This window comes from Oncorhynchus masou, chromosome 13 (genome assembly GCF_036934945.1).
Source record: "Oncorhynchus masou masou isolate Uvic2021 chromosome 13, UVic_Omas_1.1, whole genome shotgun sequence".
Classification (NCBI taxonomy): Eukaryota; Metazoa; Chordata; class Actinopteri; order Salmoniformes; family Salmonidae; genus Oncorhynchus; species Oncorhynchus masou.
In genome coordinates this window covers 37,070,895-37,090,131 of record NC_088224.1, presented here as the reverse complement: position 1 = coordinate 37,090,131, position 19,237 = coordinate 37,070,895, and the positions used below count along the sequence as shown (strand labels likewise).

Genomic DNA, 19,237 nt, shown 5'->3' with positions numbered 1-19,237 from the left:
CTCCACTCGAAAGGGGTTACCTGTCCAGTCATCTAGTCCCCTGTTCTCCTACGGGAAGTGGTCACTCTCCTCCGGGAAGTGGTCGCAAAACTTTCCCAGCAGCTTGATCAAGATGATGTTTAAGGGTTTTTCTTCAGTGTGACGCGGTGCGCTATGTTGATCGGATTCTGAATCTCTACATCAGCATTGGGAAACATGATTTGCCCAAACGGTAAGCTTCATCTTGAAGGCATCCACTTTGTTCCTCTGTTCAAATCGATTGCGCCCCCTCCCTTGCATTGACACGTTGAGAGAATTCAGATGATCAGAAATATCCGCCAGGCAGGCGACCTGCGCGAGCCGTTCCTCACAATGGAAATGTTCCTCACAATGGAAATGTCCGAAGCTCATAAAAGCAACTCAACAGTTTACCCCTGGAGGGCCAGCGGACCCCTGCATGATAAAGCACCTGCTGGTGCTCGCTCCTCATATCCCTGCAGAAGGCCTGGAAACACCTTCTTAACCTGGAACTCTTTTTGATATAGTTGACACACTTGATCACATTGTGGAGGGTGGTGTGGAGCTCAGGCACCATGTCCTTCGCTGCCAAAGCCTCCCTGTGTAGGAAGCAGTGGTTAAACATCTCACTCGGTGCTCTGTCCAGGATCCGCTTTACTACCCCGGAGTGCTGTCCCGTCATGGCAGCTGCCCCATCAGTGGTTACAACTACGCACCCATCCCAGCCCAGTCCCACGGAGCCCAAGTACATGTCCACTGTGCTAAAGACAGCCTCTGGCCAGTCCCACGGAGCCCAGGTACATATCCACTGTGTTAAAGACAGCCTCTGGCCAGTCCCACGGAGCCCAGGTACATGTCCACTGTGTTAAAGACAGCCTCTGGCCAGTCCCACGGAGCCCAGGTACATGTCCACTGTGTTAAAGACAGCCTCTGGCCAGTCCCACGGAGCCCAGGTACATGTCCACTGTGTTAAAGACAGCCTCTGGCCAGTCCCACGGAGCCCAGGTACATGTCCACTGTGCTAAAGACAGCCTCTGGCCAGTCCCACGGAGCCCAGGTACATGTCCACTGTGCTAAAGACAGCCTCTGGCCAGTCCCACGGAGCCCAGGTACATGTCCACTGTGTTAAAGACAGCCTCTGGCCAGTCCCACGGAGCCCAGGTACATGTCCACTGTGCTAAAGACAGCCTCTGCAGTGGTGGTGGTGGTGGGCAAATCAGCACTAAAAAGGAACTGGTCTGACATAGACCATTAGAATGGCACGGTTAGCCACATCTGTGGATTCATCCGTCTGCAGTGCGTAATGGCCATTTGCACTGATGCTCTCTGATGTCTGGCGTGTTTTGTCCTCATACACGTCCAGGATTCTCCTCCTCGCGGTGTCATTGGATAGGGGGTGTGGTTTGAAGTGTGTTGGCGGCTGACACTCCTAAGGGTTCAGTGCACATATCAATCGCAGCAGGGAGAATGAGATCCTCTGCGCTGGTGTGGGTTTTTTGTTGCACTTAGCAATACGCTGGACGACAAGGTATGAAGGTGCAAAGTGGCTTTTCTTCTACCGTTCAGACGTTGTTCAATGAATCGTGTTCAAGGCTCCGGATACTGACATTTCCTTTAAAAAAAAAAAAGTCAGCTGTCTTATCTTTGTGGCTTTTATCTTGGTGCGCAGATGCCTTTTCATTTTGGAGGGTTTCATGCTCTCATTAGCTAACAGCTGTTTGCATAGGATCATCTGCGGTCTACACTCACCCTGACTGTCTTCTATATATGTAAAACCATATTTGATGAAGTCGGGGGCGGCGTTCTCTCTTCTGACGGGGACCGGTGTTGTCTGCCTTGTTGGTTGACGTTGGAAGCAGCAGTAGATGAAGAGGAGAGCTGCGCGTTTTTAAAATGTTACTCTGACAGCAAGCCGACATGAGTTGAATGACAGCTGACTATCCACATGTGCAATGCCTGCAGAACACAGATCAGTATTATCTGATTGGACGGGTCACATTTAAAACTAAACAATGTTGCAGAATGACATTTTTATTGGATCAGTGTGTCAAGTCAAATGTTTATTGGTCACATACACGTATTTAGCAGATGTTATTGGGCGTGTAGCGAAATGCTTGTGCGTGTGTGCGTTGAGAAATCTGTAATTTCATTGGATCAGTGTGTGTGGGGCGAGAACGTTATTGTATTGGTCAGTGAGTGAGTGCAGCGCGAAAACCCTCTGAGTCACAGTTTCACCACTGTGGACGCACTGCGTCTGTTAAGTCAGCAACAATAAGCGGTGCAGCGGTATCCTGTCAAAATAAAGCTTTTGGTGCAGCGGTTACCTTTCAAAATAAAGCTTTTGGTGCAGCGGTTACCTTTCAAAATAAAGCTTTTGGTGCAGCGGTTACCTTTCAAAATAAAGCTTTTGGTGCGGCGGTTACCTTTCAAAATAATGTTTTCTTATTTTATTATACTCTTGCATAATAAGTCTCACGACCCCTTAATCTTCCCATGGGGGTCACGACCCCCCAGTTCAGGACCACTGCTCTAGACTGTCAGGCTCCAGTCCTGGGGGGATGGGTAGAGGAGTGTGCAGCTCCAGGTTGTGAGGTGCTGATAACAGTCACCAGCAGGGAATTAGTAACCGTTAATCTTCCTCATGTGAGTCTCTCCATCTCTCTCTCCTGTTGTTCCTGACTGAACAGAGGATCCTCTCTCACTTCCTCTATTTATCTCTGACATCATCACTAGAGGACAGTCTTCATTTATCAACAGGGTTTTATTCATTGACACACCTCACTGAAATCTACAGTCTTATACAACAACATCCATTAGTTAGAATAACACTACTGTACTGAACACGACGTGCATCTTCAACACAGTAGATAGAACCAAGCCAACATCAGCTGGTGTAGAATAGATCCACACTCTCTGAGTCTCCTCATCAACTCTCTCAGTCTCCGTGGTGAATGTGTGACATCATCATCACACTGTAGAGGTCTGAGCTGATCTGTTTTATTCCAGTCTGGTTGAACAAGTAACACATGATGATATAGATCCCACTGGCAGACTGAATCTGGAGGACAGATGGAGCCATTGATTTACTGTGTGTGTGTGTGTGTGTGTGTGTGTGTGTGTGTGTGTGTGTGTGTGTGTGTGTGTGTGTGTGTGTGTGTGTGTGTGTGTGTGTGTGTGTGTGTGTGTGTTATCCACACTGCCCAGCTATGTGCTCCCCCTCTGTCCCCCACAGTAGAGCTGTAGTCTCCTCAGCCTCCCTGAGTGACTCTCTGATCTGATGGGACAGTAGAGAGAAGCAGAGGAGCAGAACATGATGAGGATAGTGATGATGATGGTGATAGTGATGACGATGGTGATGTGGGTATGGTCTTCTCTGCTCTAATGGACCAAAGCTCCCAGTGACTCCCTGTGGACTCTGCTGCTGGAGCTGATCAGGCCTCTATGGGGAACTCTATACACTCACCTGTCACCCTCAGGATCTGGGATCACACACACATATAGCTCCAATAGGCTGACATTATTGAGATAATCTTCCTCATGTGAGTCTCTCCATCTCTCTTCTGTTCCTGACTGAACAGAGGATCCTCTCTCACTTCCTCTATCTCTGGCATCATCACTAGAGGACAGTCTGAGGCGCCACTACAGCCTTGGGTTCGATCCCAGGCTGTGTCACAACCGGCCGTGACCGGGAGCCCCATAGGACAGCGCACAATTGGCCCAGTGCAAGCTGACGTCGTGTGTCAGTCGAACAGTGTTTCCTCCGACACATTGGTGCGGCTGACGTCCGGGGTAAGACGTAGGCGTGCCATGTTTTCTGAGGGTGCATGACTCAGCCTTTGCCTCTTCCAAGCCCACTGTTGAGGGTCAGGCCTGGTTATTACTGGGACGGGAGACCACCTGGGAATACCAGGTGCCGTAAACTAAAGAAATATATATTTTATCTAGTGTTACACTACCCAACATAAGCTGGTGTAGACTAGATACTTGGGGTGGCAGGGTAGCCTAGTGGTTAGAGCGTTGGACTAGTAACCGGAAGGTTGCAAGTTCAAACCCCCAAGCTGACAAGGTACAAAATCTGTCGTTCTGCCCCTGAACAGGCAGTTAACCCACTGTTCCTTGGCCATCATTGAAAATAAGAATTTTTTCTTAACTGACTTGCCTAGTTAAATAAAGGTAAAATAAAAAATATACACACACCAAGTCTCCACATTAAATAGTCAAATGTGGTGCTTATATTTGTGAACTGGAAGTATGTTTTTTACACTCCCCCTGAGTTAGAGCCAGGGATCAGCCATTGACAGCTATCCTGGAGCAATTAGGGTTAAGTGTCTTGCTCAAGAGCAGATAGACAGATTTTTCACCCGGTCAGCTCAGGGTTTTGAACTAGCAATCTTTCGGTTCCTGGCCCAACACTCTTAACCTGCCGCACTGTAGGCGATCTGCCGCCCATTACTGTAACTTCCTCTGTCTCGGTGGTGAAGGTGTGACATCATCACACAGTAGGGTTCTGAGCTGGTTCTCTTTCTGTTTTTATTAAGGTCTGGTTAAATCGTTTTGTTTTCTGTTTAAAGAACTAATAATAAATGATAACGGAGGTCTCACCGTCAGACTGAATCTGGAGAGCAGCCAGAAGAATGCACAGAGTTGATCATTCTCTGTCTCTCTCTCTTCCACTCTTTCTCAGGTGTGCACGTTTTCCAGGTGATGTACGGTTGTGAGTGGGATGATGAGAATGGAGCCACAGAGGGGTTTGAACAGTATGGATATGATGGAGAGGATTTCATAGCATTTGACCTGAAAACAACGAAATGGATCGCTCCAACGCCACAGGCAGTCATCACCAAACACAAGTGGGACAGTAACACAGCTCGAAATGAGCAGATGAAAAACTACTACACCCAGGAGTGCATTGATTGGCTGAAGAAGTATGTGGACTATGGGAAGAGCACTCTGATGAGGACAGGTACAGAGACACATGACATGATGTAACTCTGTGATGTTGCAGGATATAATATCATAATGTTTTGTATTTAAGTCATATCAAATTGTACTTTTGAAGAACAAAATTATTATCTTAATCATTTTGTAATTTAATCGTTTTTTTGTCATTAACCTTGCGTCCACAATGATCTCTGTTATTTTCTCTCCCATCTCTTTTCTCTCCCGTCTGTCTATTCCCCTCTCCATTTCTAACACTACGCTCTCTCTCTTTCTCTTCCACCCTCTTCTTTTTAACTCATATTCCCTCTTTTTTTCTGCCACCCGCTCTGTCATTTTCTCTCTCCATCTCCATGTGTCTGACTATTCCCTCTATTTATTCCCTCCCCATCCCCTTCTCTCCAGTCCCTCCGTCAATGTCTCTGTTCCAGAAGACCTCCTCCTCTCCAGTGACCTGCCACGCGACAGGTTTCTACCCCAGGGATGTCATGGTGTCCTGGCAGAAAGACGGACAAGATCACCATGAGGATGTGGAGTACGGAGAGATCCTCCAAAACGATGATGGAACCTTCCAGAAAAGCTCCCACCTGACAGTGACACCTGAGGACAGGAAGAACAACAAGTATCAGTGTGTGGTTCAAGTCAAGGGTATCCAGGAGGACTTCATCGAGGTTCTGCCTGACCTGGGTAAGAGGGAGAGATTCAAATATACGCTATACCCAACCTTCCTACGGAATGTGCCCAATATTCTTAATTTCTAAGTTCACTCATATGTTTAGGGGCGCTGCCTTTCTGACTGCATGTTCTCCTTGACCTCCTGACCTTTTATTGACATTGACAAGGATGCTGCTTACAGTTCATTTTTGACAAATGTACCATCTAGTACTATAGTCTGAATGCTCTGTTCTGATGATTACAGATGCCGCCAACGTTGTCCCCATCATTGGAGGGATGGTAGCTCTCCTCCTGGTCGTCGTTGCTGTTGTCGTTGGGGTCGTCGTTTGGAAGAAGAGGAGCAAGAAAGGTGAGTGAGGAGAGAACGACCCTTTCTATTTTCCTATGTAGGCGACATTGTCATCTTAGATATTATCAGCAGTGTTTTAGTTAGCTTAGAAGTAGTTTACAGTCAAGTGTTGTAGTTAGTGATGGTAGAGGAATGTTTGATTGAATTGGATTCATGTAAATAAAGAGGAATGTTGTATGTGGTGTCTGCAGGTAGGATATGCAGTAGAAATACAGGATTCAGAATATTCTCAAACTGATGCTCTCTTATTCCACCAAACTAAGCTGTCAGAGTCAATAATAACGTCACGTTCATCTCTGTGTTTCAGGCTTTGTTCCGGCCAGCAGTAAGTGCCTTCCTTCATGTTGTTTTCTATTTTGAAAAGATCACTGATTTGTGTTGTGTTGGACTGTATGATATCCATTTTAGAGTATGGCTGTTTTTTCCATGTAGATTCTAATGCTGGTTCAAACTTAGATGTCAATTGATGTAGCTACCTAGTTAATATGGCTGCATTTACTATACTATACTAGCATTGTGTTTACTTGATAGCTACCTACACAAATAGCTAGCTGGAACAAAGTGTTAATAAGATAAATTCATTAAAAAGATTAAAAAGCAATAGAAATAAGTTAGGATCTGTTAGGATCTTGTGAATGAACCTGAACTCATGGATGATCTTTCAATCAGTCTTTTTTTCTAATATTGGGGTTTAATTTCTGTTTTAGCTTCCGAAACGGACTCTGAAAACTCTGGGAGAGCTGCCCCGCAGATTTGAGAGACCTCTGCACTTCTGTAACACCAGAGTAAGTCACTTAAGGTCCCCTCGTATTAATGAGCAAACTGATACCACCATTACCACACTGGTACAGTCTGACTGTGTATACTGTGTTTGTGTGACTTCTCTCTTCTTATGTGTTTCAGGAAGGTGCTGAAGAGGAACTTCTCAAGAACATAACACACTTATACTTGCACGCACACACACGCACACACAACACAGGAGGTTGGTGTCACCTTAATTGGGTAGAGCGGGCTTGTGGTAATTGCTAGAGTGGAATGGTACCAAATACATCAAACACATGGTTTGATCTACTCCGTTCCAGCCATTGTTATGAGCTGTCCTCCCCTTCAGAAGCCTCCTGTGACACACACACTGTAAACACAGATCCATACATCAACGACAAAAATCTGCTGTCAAAAATATTATTTGGTGATTTTCATTTGAACAGTTCTACTTTCATTTAATCTATGGTTTGGCTTTGTTATGTATTGTTATGTGTTTTTCATTGTTAAATGTTATATTGCCACTGTGATCTCATTCTTACAGGTATACTAGAATCATTGTTGTGAGGTGTTAAATTAAGATTTGAACTTAAATTGTTCTACAGATAAAACACACATTTGTTTGATTTTCTTTTAACCGAAGCCATCAAAACAACCACATTTAAAAGACATTGCTGTAAACCGGAAAAAAATAAATGACTTTGTGTGTGTAGCTGCACATGTGTAGGTTTTAGTGGGATAACAGAGTAATTGTGCGACATATTCGAACTTTGCTCCCTGTCTTGTTTAATTGTATGGCCATAAATCAGACAAGGCTTATCATCAACATGTTCCATTTGTAAATGTTTCTCTTTTAACGAAAGTGGCTTTATTGCTGTAGTTTTTATGATACGTTTGATTTCTGATATTTTTTTGGGGGGGGGTGTAGTTAGTTCTGTAGAAATAAGTTGGTGATGGGGCAAGTTGAACAATTATTTTATTGCAAATGTTTGTGCTTTGTACATGATGGATGCTCCACACAAAGCAATGATCGACCAAATCTAATGCAAGTCCAGAAAACAGCATGGCAAATTTGATCCATTTAAGAGATAGATAATGAAGCAGTGAAACCACAAATTAGAGACCAAATTCATGCGTTCTGTCATAATGCTCTTACACTTTTCAATAAAGTCTACAAAATTTTAATCAAAGTGTCATACTCTGCCTTTTAATAATGTTTGGAGTAAGATATGTTCTAAACAGCAAAGGATTTGAAGTGAAACAAATATCATTTTGTATATGGGTTTAAGAAGAAGTAATATATATTTTGATGATCTGTATGAAAGATGATGGGGTGGCAGGTAGGCTAGTGGTGAAGAGTGTTGGGCCACTAGCCGACTAGGTAAAAATCTGTCTGCCCTTGAGCAAGACACTTAACCCCTATTGCTCCTGTAAATTGCTCTGGGTAACAGCATCTGATGACTAAAATGTCAAATATAAATGTTTGAATAAAATACTTCTTAAAAAAGGGGGATAATCAACACTGTTTATTTTGTCCTGAACATTACCATATGGTACAGATTAGGATAAATCACTGCTGGTTTTCATTCTCTTCATTATCTTCTGATCAGGGACTGGGTCAGACCTGGAAAACCAGGTGAGTGAACTTTGGCCATTGAATCAGTGATATGTATTGATCAATAAACAGCCAGACAGAGAAGCAGGACATCTCCTATACTATACTCCCCATGTAACTACTGTATAACACACTGGGACCTATACTATACCATACTCCCCATGTAAGTACTGTATAACACACTGGGACCTGTACTATACTCCCCATGTAACTACTGTATACCACACTGGGACATATACTGTACTATACTCCCCATGTAACTACTGTATAATACACTGGGACCTATACTATACTATACTATACTCCCTATGTAACTACTGTATAACACACTGGGACCTATACTATACTCCCCATGTAACTACTGTATAACACACTGGGACCTATACTATACTCCCCATGTAACTACTGTATAACACACTGGGACCTATACTATACTCCCCATGTAACTACTGTATAACACACTGGGACCTATACTATACTCCCCATGTAACTACTGTATAACACACTGGGACCTATACTATACTATACTCCCCATGTAAGTACTGTATAACACACTGGGACCTGTACTATACTCCCCATGTAACTACTGTATAACACACTGGGACCTATACTATACTCCCCATGTAACTACTGTATAACACACTGGGACCTATACTATACTATACTCCCCATGTAACTACTGTATAATACACTGGGACCTATACTATACTATACTATACTCCCTATGTAACTACTGTATAACACACTGGGACCTATACTATACTCCCCATGTAACTACTGTATAACACACTGGGACCTATACTATACTCCCCATGTAACTACTGTATAACACACTGGGACCTATACTATACTCCCCATGTAACTACTGTATAACACACTGGGACCTATACTATACTCCCCATGTAACTACTGTATAACACACTGGGACCTATACTATACTATACTCCCCATGTAACTACTGTATAACACACTGGGACCTATACTATACTCCCCATGTAACTACTGTATAACACACTGGGACCTATACTATACTCCCCATGTAACTACTGTATAACACACTGGGACCTATATTATACTCTCCATGTAACTACTGTATAATACACTGGGACCTATACTATACTATACTCCCCATGTAACGACGGTATAACACACTGGGACCTATACTATACTCTCCATGTAACTACTGTATAATACACTGGGACCTATACTATACTCTCCATGTAACTACTGTATAACACACTGGGACCTATACTATACTCCCCATGTAACTACTGTATAACACACTGGGACCTATACTATACTATACTCCCCATGTAACTACTGTATACCACACTGGGACATATACTGTACTATACTCCCCATGTAACTACTGTATAATACACTGGGACCTATACTATACTATACTCCCCATGTAACTACTGTATAACACACTGGGACCTATACTATACTCTCCATGTAACTACTGTATAACACACTGGGACCTATACTATACTCTCCATGTAACTACTGTATAACACACTGGGACCTATACTATACTCCCCATGTAACTACTGTATAATACACTGGGACCTATACTATACTATACTCCCCATGTAACGACGGTATAACACACTGGGACCTATACTATACTCCCCATGTAACGACTGTATAACACACTGGGACCTATACTATACTCCCCATGTAACTACTGTATAACACACTGGGACCTATACTATACTCCCCATGTAACTACTATATAACACACTGGGACCTATACTATACTCCCCATGTAACAACTGTATAACACACTGGGACCTATACTATACTCTCCATGTAACTACTGTATAACACACTGGGACCTATACTATACTCCCCATGTAACTAATGTATAACACACTGGGGCCTACACTATACTATACTCCCCATGTAAGTACTGTATAACACACTGGGACCTATACTATACTCCCCATGTAACTACTGTATAACACACTGGGACCTATACTATACTCCCCATGTAACAACTATATAACACACTGGGACCTATACTATACTCCCCATGTAACTACTGTATAACACACCGGGACCTATACTATACTATACTCCCCATGTAACTACTGTATAACACACTGGGACCTATACTATACTCCCCATGGAACTACTGTATAACACACTGGGACCTATACTATACTATACTCCCCATGTAACTACTGTATAACACACTGGGACCTATACTATACTCTCCATGTAACTACTGTATAACACACTGGGACCTATACTATACTCCCCATGTAACTACTGTATAACACACTGGGACCTATACTATACTCCCCATGTAACTACTATATAACACACTGGGACCTATACTATACTCCCCATGTAACTACTGTATAACACACTGGGACCTATACTATACTATACTCCCCGTGTAACTACTGTATAACACACTGGGACCTATACTATACTCCCCATGTAACTACTGTATAACACACTGGGACCTACACTATACTATACTCCCCATGTAAGTACTGTATAACACACTGGGACCTATACTATACTCCCCATGTAACTACTGTATAACACACTGGGACCTATACTATACTCCCCATGTAACTACTGTATAACACACCGGGACCTATACTATACTATACTCCCCATGTAACTACTATATAACACACTGGGACCTATACTATACTCCCCATGTAACTACTGTATAACACACTGGGACCTGTACTATACTCCCCATGTAACTACTGTATAACACACTGGGACCTATACTATACTCCCCATGTAACTACTGTATAACACACTGGGACCTACACTATACTATACTCCCCATGTAAGTACTGTATAACACACTGGGACCTGTACTATACTCCCCATGTAACTACTGTATAACACACTGGGACCTATACTATACTCCCCATGTAACTACTATATAACACACTGGGACCTATACTATACTCCCCATGTAACTACTGTATAACACACCGGGACCTATACTATACTATACTCCCCATGTAACTACTGTATAACACACTGGGACCTATACTATACTCCCCATGGAACTACTGTATAACACACTGGGACCTATACTATACTATACTCCCCATGTAACTACTGTATAACACACTGGGACCTATACTATACTCTCCATGTAACTACTGTATAACACACTGGGACCTATAATATACTCCCCATGTAACTACTGTATAACACACTGGGACCTATACTATACTCCCCATGTAACTACTATATAACACACTGGGACCTATACTATACTCCCCATGTAACTACTGTATAACACACCGGGACCTATACTATACTATACTCCCCGTGTAACTACTGTATAACACACTGGGACCTATACTATACTCCCCATGTAACTACTGTATAACACACTGGGACCTACACTATACTATACTCCCCATATAAGTACTGTATAACACACTGGGACCTATACTATACTCCCCATGTAACTACTGTATAACACACTGGGACCTATACTATACTCCCCATGTAACTACTGTATAACACACTGGGACCTATACTATACTCCCCATGTAACTACTATATAACACACTGGTACCTACACTATACTCCCCATGTAACTACTGTATAACACACCGGGACCTATACTATACTATACTCCCCATGTAACTACTGTATAACACACTGGGACCTATACTATACTCCCCATGTAACTACTGTATAACACACTGGGACCTATACTATACTATACTCCCCATGTAAGTACTGTATAACACACTGGGACCTGTACTATACTCCCCATGTAACTACTGTATAACACACTGGGACCTATACTATACTCCCCATGTAACTACTGTATAACACACTGGGACCTATACTATACTATACTCCCCATGTAACTACTGTATACCACACTGGGACATATACTGTACTATACTCCCCATGTAACTACTGTATAATACACTGGGACCTATACTATACTATACTATACTCCCCATGTAACTACTGTATAACACACTGGGACCTATACTATACTCCCCATGTAACTACTGTATAACACACTGGGACCTATACTATACTCCCCATGTAAGTACTGTATAACACACTGGGACCTGTACTATACTCCCCATGTAACTACTGTATAACACACTGGGACCTATACTATACTCCCCATGTAACTACTGTATAACACACTGCGTCCTATACTATACTCCCCATGTAACTACTGTATAACACACTGGGACCTATACTATACTATACTCCCCATGTAAGTACTGTATAACACACTGGGACCTGTACTATACTCCCCATGTAACTACTGTATAACACACTGGGACCTATACTATACTCCCCATGTAACTACTGTATAACACACTGGGACCTATACTATACTATACTCCCCATGTAACTACTGTATACCACACTGGGACATATACTGTACTATACTCCCCATGTAACTACTGTATAATACACTGGGACCTATAGTATACTATACTATACTCCCCATGTAACTACTGTATAACACACTGGGACCTATACTATACTCCCCATGTAACTACTGTATAACACACTGGGACCTATACTATACTCCCCATGTAACTACTGTATAACACACTGGGACCTATATTATACTCTCCATGTAACTACTGTATAATACACTGGGACCTATACTATACTATACTCCCCATGTAACGACGGTATAACACACTGGGACCTATACTATACTCTCCATGTAACTACTGTATAATACACTGGGACCTCTACTATACTCTCCATGTAACTACTGTATAACACACTGGGACCTATACTATACTCCCCATGTAACTACTGTATAACACACTGGGACCTATACTATACTATACTCCCCATGTAACTACTGTATACCACACTGGGACATATACTGTACTATACTCCCCATGTAACTACTGTATAATACACTGGGACCTATACTATACTATACTCCCCATGTAACTACTGTATAACACACTGGGACCTATACTATACTCCCCATGTAACTACTGTATAACACACTGGGACCTATACTATACTCCCCATGTAACTACTGTATAACACACTGGGACCTATATTATACTCTCCATGTAACTACTGTATAATACACTGGGACCTATACTATACTATACTCCCCATGTAACGACGGTATAACACACTGGGACCTATACTATACTCTCCATGTAACTACTGTATAATACACTGGGACCTATACTATACTCTCCATGTAACTACTGTATAATACACTGGGACCTATACTATACTATACTCCCCATGTAACGACGGTATAACACACTGGGACCTATACTATACTCCCCATGTAACGACTGTATAACACACTGGGACCTATACTATACTCCCCATGTAACTACTGTATAACACACTGGGACCTATACTATACTCCCCATGTAACTACTATATAACACACTGGGACCTATACTATACTCCCCATGTAACGACTGTATAACACACTGGGACCTATACTATACTCTCCATGTAACTACTGTATAACACACTGGGACCTATACTATACTCTCCATGTAACTACTGTATAACACACTGGGACCTATACTATACTATACTCCCCATGTAACTACTGTATAACACACTGGGACCTATACTATACTCACCATGGAACTACTGTATAACACACTGGGACCTATACTATACTCTCCATGTAACTACTGTATAACACACTGGGACCTATGCTATACTATACTCCCCATGTAACTACTGTATAACACACTGGGACCTATACTATACTCCCCATGGAACTACTGTATAACACACTGGGACCTATACTATACTCTCCATGTAACTACTGTATAACACACTGGGACCTATACTATACTATACTCCCCATGGAACTACTGTATAACACACTGGGACCTATACTATACTCCCCATGTAACTACTGTATAACACACTGGGACCTATACTATACTCCCCATGTAACTACTATATAACACACTGGGACCTATACTATACTCCCCATGTAACTACTGTATACCACACTGGGACATATACTGTACTATACTCCCCAAGTAACTACTGTATAATGCACTGGGACCTATACTATACTATACTCCCCATGTAACTACTGTATAACACACTGGGACCTATACTATACTCCCCATGTAACTACTGTATAACACACTGGAACCTATACTATACTATACTATACTCCCCATGTCACTACTATATAACACACTGGGACCTATACTGTACTATACTCCCCATGTAACTACTGTATAACACACTGCGTCCTATACTATACTCCCCATGTAACTACTGTATAACACACTGGGACCTATACTATACTATACTCCCCATGTAAGTACTGTATAACACACTGGGACCTGTACTATACTCCCCATGTAACTACTGTATAACACACTGGGACCTATACTATACTCCCCATGTAACTACTGTATAACACACTGGGACCTATATTATACTCTCCATGTAACTACTGTATAATACACTGGGACCTATACTATACTATACTCCCCATGTAACGACGGTATAACACACTGGGACCTATACTATACTCTCCATGTAACTACTGTATAATACACTGGGACCTATACTATACTCTCCATGTAACTACTGTATAACACACTGGGACCTATACTATACTCCCCATGTAACTACTGTATAACACACTGGGACCTATACTATACTATACTCCCCATGTAACTACTGTATACCACACTGGGACATATACTGTACTATACTCCCCATGTAACTACTGTATAATACACTGGGACCTATACTATACTATACTCCCCATGTAACTACTGTATAACACACTGGGACCTATACTATACTCCCCATGTAACTACTGTATAACACACTGGGACCTATACTATACTCCCCATGTAACTACTGTATAACACACTGGGACCTATATTATACTCTCCATGTAACTACTGTATAATACACTGGGACCTATACTATACTATACTCCCCATGTAACGACGGTATAACACACTGGGACCTATACTATACTCTCCATGTAACTACTGTATAATACACTGGGACCTATACTATACTCTCCATGTAACTACTGTATAATACACTGGGACCTATACTATACTATACTCCCCATGTAACGACGGTATAACACACTGGGACCTATACTATACTCCCCATGTAACGACTGTATAACACACTGGGACCTATACTATACTCCCCATGTAACTACTGTATAACACACTGGGACCTATACTATACTCCCCATGTAACTACTATATAACACACTGGGACCTATCCTATACTCCCCATGTAACGACTGTATAACACACTGGGACCTATACTATACTCTCCGTGTAACTACTGTATAACACACTGGGACCTATACTATACTCTCCATGTAACTACTGTATAACACACTGGGACCTATGCTATACTATACTCCCCATGTAACTACTGTATAACACACTGGGACCTATACTATACTCCCCATGGAACTACTGTATAACACACTGGGACCTATACTATACTCTCCATGTAACTACTGTATAACACACTGGGACCTATACTATACTATACTCCCCATGGAACTACTGTATAACACACTGGGACCTATTCTATACTCCCCATGTAACTACTGTATAACACACTGGGACCTATACTATACTCCCCATGCAACTACTATATAACACACTGGGACCTATACTATACTCCCCATGTAACTACTGTATACCACACTGGGACATATACTGTACTATACTCCCCAAGTAACTACTGTATAATGCACTGGGACCTATACTATACTATACTCCCCATGTAACTACTGTATAACACACTGGGACCTATACTATACTCCCCATGTAACTACTGTATAACACACTGGAACCTATACTATACTATACTATACTATACTCCCCATGTCACTACTATATAACACACTGGGACCTATACTGTACTATACTCCCCATGTAACTACTGTATAACACACTGGGACCTATACTATACTCCCCATGTAACTACTGCACACAATATTCATATCCACAGTGACTCATTTATCAACCTGAGAAAATGCACATAATATGGGAGAACCAGGCTACTTCAGGTTTTAAGGCAAATTCATTCCAATAATTAAAGTGCCTTATTCGAAGACATCCTCTGATAGCACAAACTGTCACGTTCTGACCTTAGTTCCTTTGTTTCATCTTTGTTTTAGTATGGTCAGGGCGTGAGTTGGGTGGGCAGTCTATGTTCTTTTTTCTATAATTTGGGATTTCTGTGTTTGGCCTGGTATCTATTTTTGCTTCATTAGACCAGAGGACATTTCTCCAAAATAGTACGATCTTTGTCCTCTGGTATGATGAAGCAAAAATAGAACTGTTTGGCCATAATGGCCATCGTTATGTTCGGAGGAAAAAGGGGGAGGCTTGCAAACCGAAGCACACCATCCCAACTGTGAAGCACGGGGGTGGCAGCATCATTTTGTGGGGGTGCTTTGCTGCAGCAGGGACTGGTGCACTTCACAGAATAGATGGCATCATGAGGTATGAAAATTATGTGGATATATTGAAGCAACATCTCAAGACAGCAGTCAGGAAGTTAAAGCTTGGTCGCAAATGGGACTTCAAAATGGACAATGACCCCAAGCATACTTCCAATGTTGTGTCAAAAGTCAACAAAGTTGTGTCGGACAACAAAGTCAAGTGATAGAAGATTTTGTATGTTTAAGATAATGACTAAAGTATTCCACCCTCAAACCATATAATTGTATGAAATGTGTTAGTCATAATCCAATAATGTGTGTGACTAGACCATTGTGTTACTATTTCACAATATGAGCAGGGTATAGTTGAGACATTCAAGGACATCTGAACTGTCGACTTGTGATAACGGTGAAACTAATAACTGGAAAGAGAACTCTCCACCCTCGGGAGGAAAAAAACTGTTAGAACGGCTAGGCTTGTGAAGATGATGATACATGTTGCAGAAGTGTGATAAACAATGTGTGTGAACTTTGGAAAAATACAGCCCACCTAAAGAGAGGTGGAGTTTCTACTGATGTGAGTTAATTTGTGTGTGTGTGCTATAAAAGACTGGCTCTGCATTTGAGGGGCAGAGCGCTCTCTGAATAAAGTATTGATCTATTGCAGGCTGAGGGTGTCTATTTCTTTGAACTGGAGATTTACAACCTTCAGGAATTAGAAAGAGATATATAATTGTTCATTTAGAACATTGAGATCGAATTTCTTGTGACGTCAAGGTATCGGAGTGGCCATCACAAAGCCCTGACCTCAATCCTTGTAACGGAATTCCTCTTCTTCAGAGGAAGAGTAGCAAGGATCAGACCAATGTGCAGCGTGGTATAGTGTCCATAATGATATATTTAAAAATCAACAAAAAACGGAACAAAATTACAAACAACCAAAACAGTCCCGTATGGTGAAAACACTAACACAGGATACAACCACCCACAAAACACAATAGAAAGCAGGCTACCTAAATATGGCTCCCAATCAGAGACAACGACTGACACCTGCCTCTGATTGAGAACCATACTAGGCCAAACACATAGAAATATAACAACAGAACAAAACATAGAAAAACAACATAGAATGCCCAACCCAACTCACGCCCTGACAACTAAAATAAAGACATAAAAAAGGAACTAAGGTCAGAACGTGACAATCCCACAGAAAATTTGTGGGCAGAACTGAAAAAATGTGTGCAAGCAAGGAGGCCTACAATCGAAACTCAATTACACCAGCTCTGTCAGGAGGAATGGGCCAAAATTCACCCAACTTATTGTGGGAAGCTTGTGAAAGGCTACCCAAAACATTCGTCCCAAGTTAAAAAATTTAAATGCAATGCTACCAAATACTAATTGAGTGTATGTAAACTTCTGACCCACTGGGAATGTGATGAAATAAATAAAAGCTGAAATAAATCATTCTCTCTACTATTATTCTGACATTTAGCCTTCTTAAAGTGGTGATCCTAACTGACCTAAAACAGGGACTTTTTACCCTGATTAAAATGTCAGGAATTGTGAAAAACTGAGTTTAAATGCATTTGCCTAAGGTGTATGTAAACTTCCGACCTCAACTGTAAGTGAACTCTGGCCAATGAATGAATGATATTTATTGATCAATAAACTGCCAAGGAGAACATATCAGCTGTAGCAGTACTTCTGTACTCTTCCATGCTGAAATTGAGTAGCCTATCATAGGGTATTCACCAAGACCTGTTGCACAGAATCCTGCCTGGCAACAGATGACATCCATGTTGGTAGACTTTTATGGAATGTAGTTGCTATAAGGGATGTAATTCACTTTTTATCATAACATGTTGGGACCTACAGTATACTCCCCATGTAATGACTGCACACACTATTCCACTATTCATATCCACAGTGACTCGTTTATCAAGCTGAGAAAATTAACATAATATGGGAGAAATAGCCTACTTCAGATGTTATGGCAAATTCATTCCATTAATTAAAAGCGTCCTTTGATAGCACATTGTGTTTGTAATGTTTGATTTGTACAGTGTACTCCTACACTAAGGTGGACATTTACAGAATGGTGCCAACCAAAAGCAACTGCGTGAACACATCCGACTCCTTCAATGGTTGGTTATGAGGTTATGTTATTTGACCCTTTTGCATGCTAAAATACTTGATTCAACCTCTTCAAGTCACAAAGTTGTCAAGTCACAATTTATTTAACGTGTATTTCACAAGTCTCAACAGACTACTGAGAAAATACAAATCCAGCTTTGTATGACTGGCACTGGGAAACAACTGGTCGATTCTCATATACCAGGGTTCCCCAACTGGTGGCCCGAGGGTGATTTTTGGACATAAAATACTTGAAAAACACCAGCAAATCAGCTCCAAGTGATTCTAATTTGGGAAATTTGTTCCAACGTATTCCCACGCATAAATATAGATACAC

General features: G+C 41.8%; 1 protein-coding gene across 1 annotated transcript in view; it reads left to right on the top strand.

The window, feature by feature from the left end:
• LOC135552227 (class I histocompatibility antigen, F10 alpha chain) overlaps positions 1-7,911 on the top strand; it is a 37,720-nt gene extending 29,809 nt beyond the window's left edge. Inside the window, exons 3-8 of the mRNA XM_064983727.1 lie at positions 4,682-4,960; positions 5,341-5,622; positions 5,855-5,959; positions 6,267-6,284; positions 6,667-6,744; positions 6,863-7,911. Coding sequence (XP_064839799.1) covers positions 4,682-4,960; positions 5,341-5,622; positions 5,855-5,959; positions 6,267-6,284; positions 6,667-6,716 — 734 coding nt within the window. The 3' untranslated portion in view covers positions 6,717-6,744; positions 6,863-7,911. The remainder of the gene's footprint in view (positions 1-4,681; positions 4,961-5,340; positions 5,623-5,854; positions 5,960-6,266; positions 6,285-6,666; positions 6,745-6,862) is intronic.
• The last annotated feature ends 11,326 nt before the right edge of the window (positions 7,912-19,237 follow it).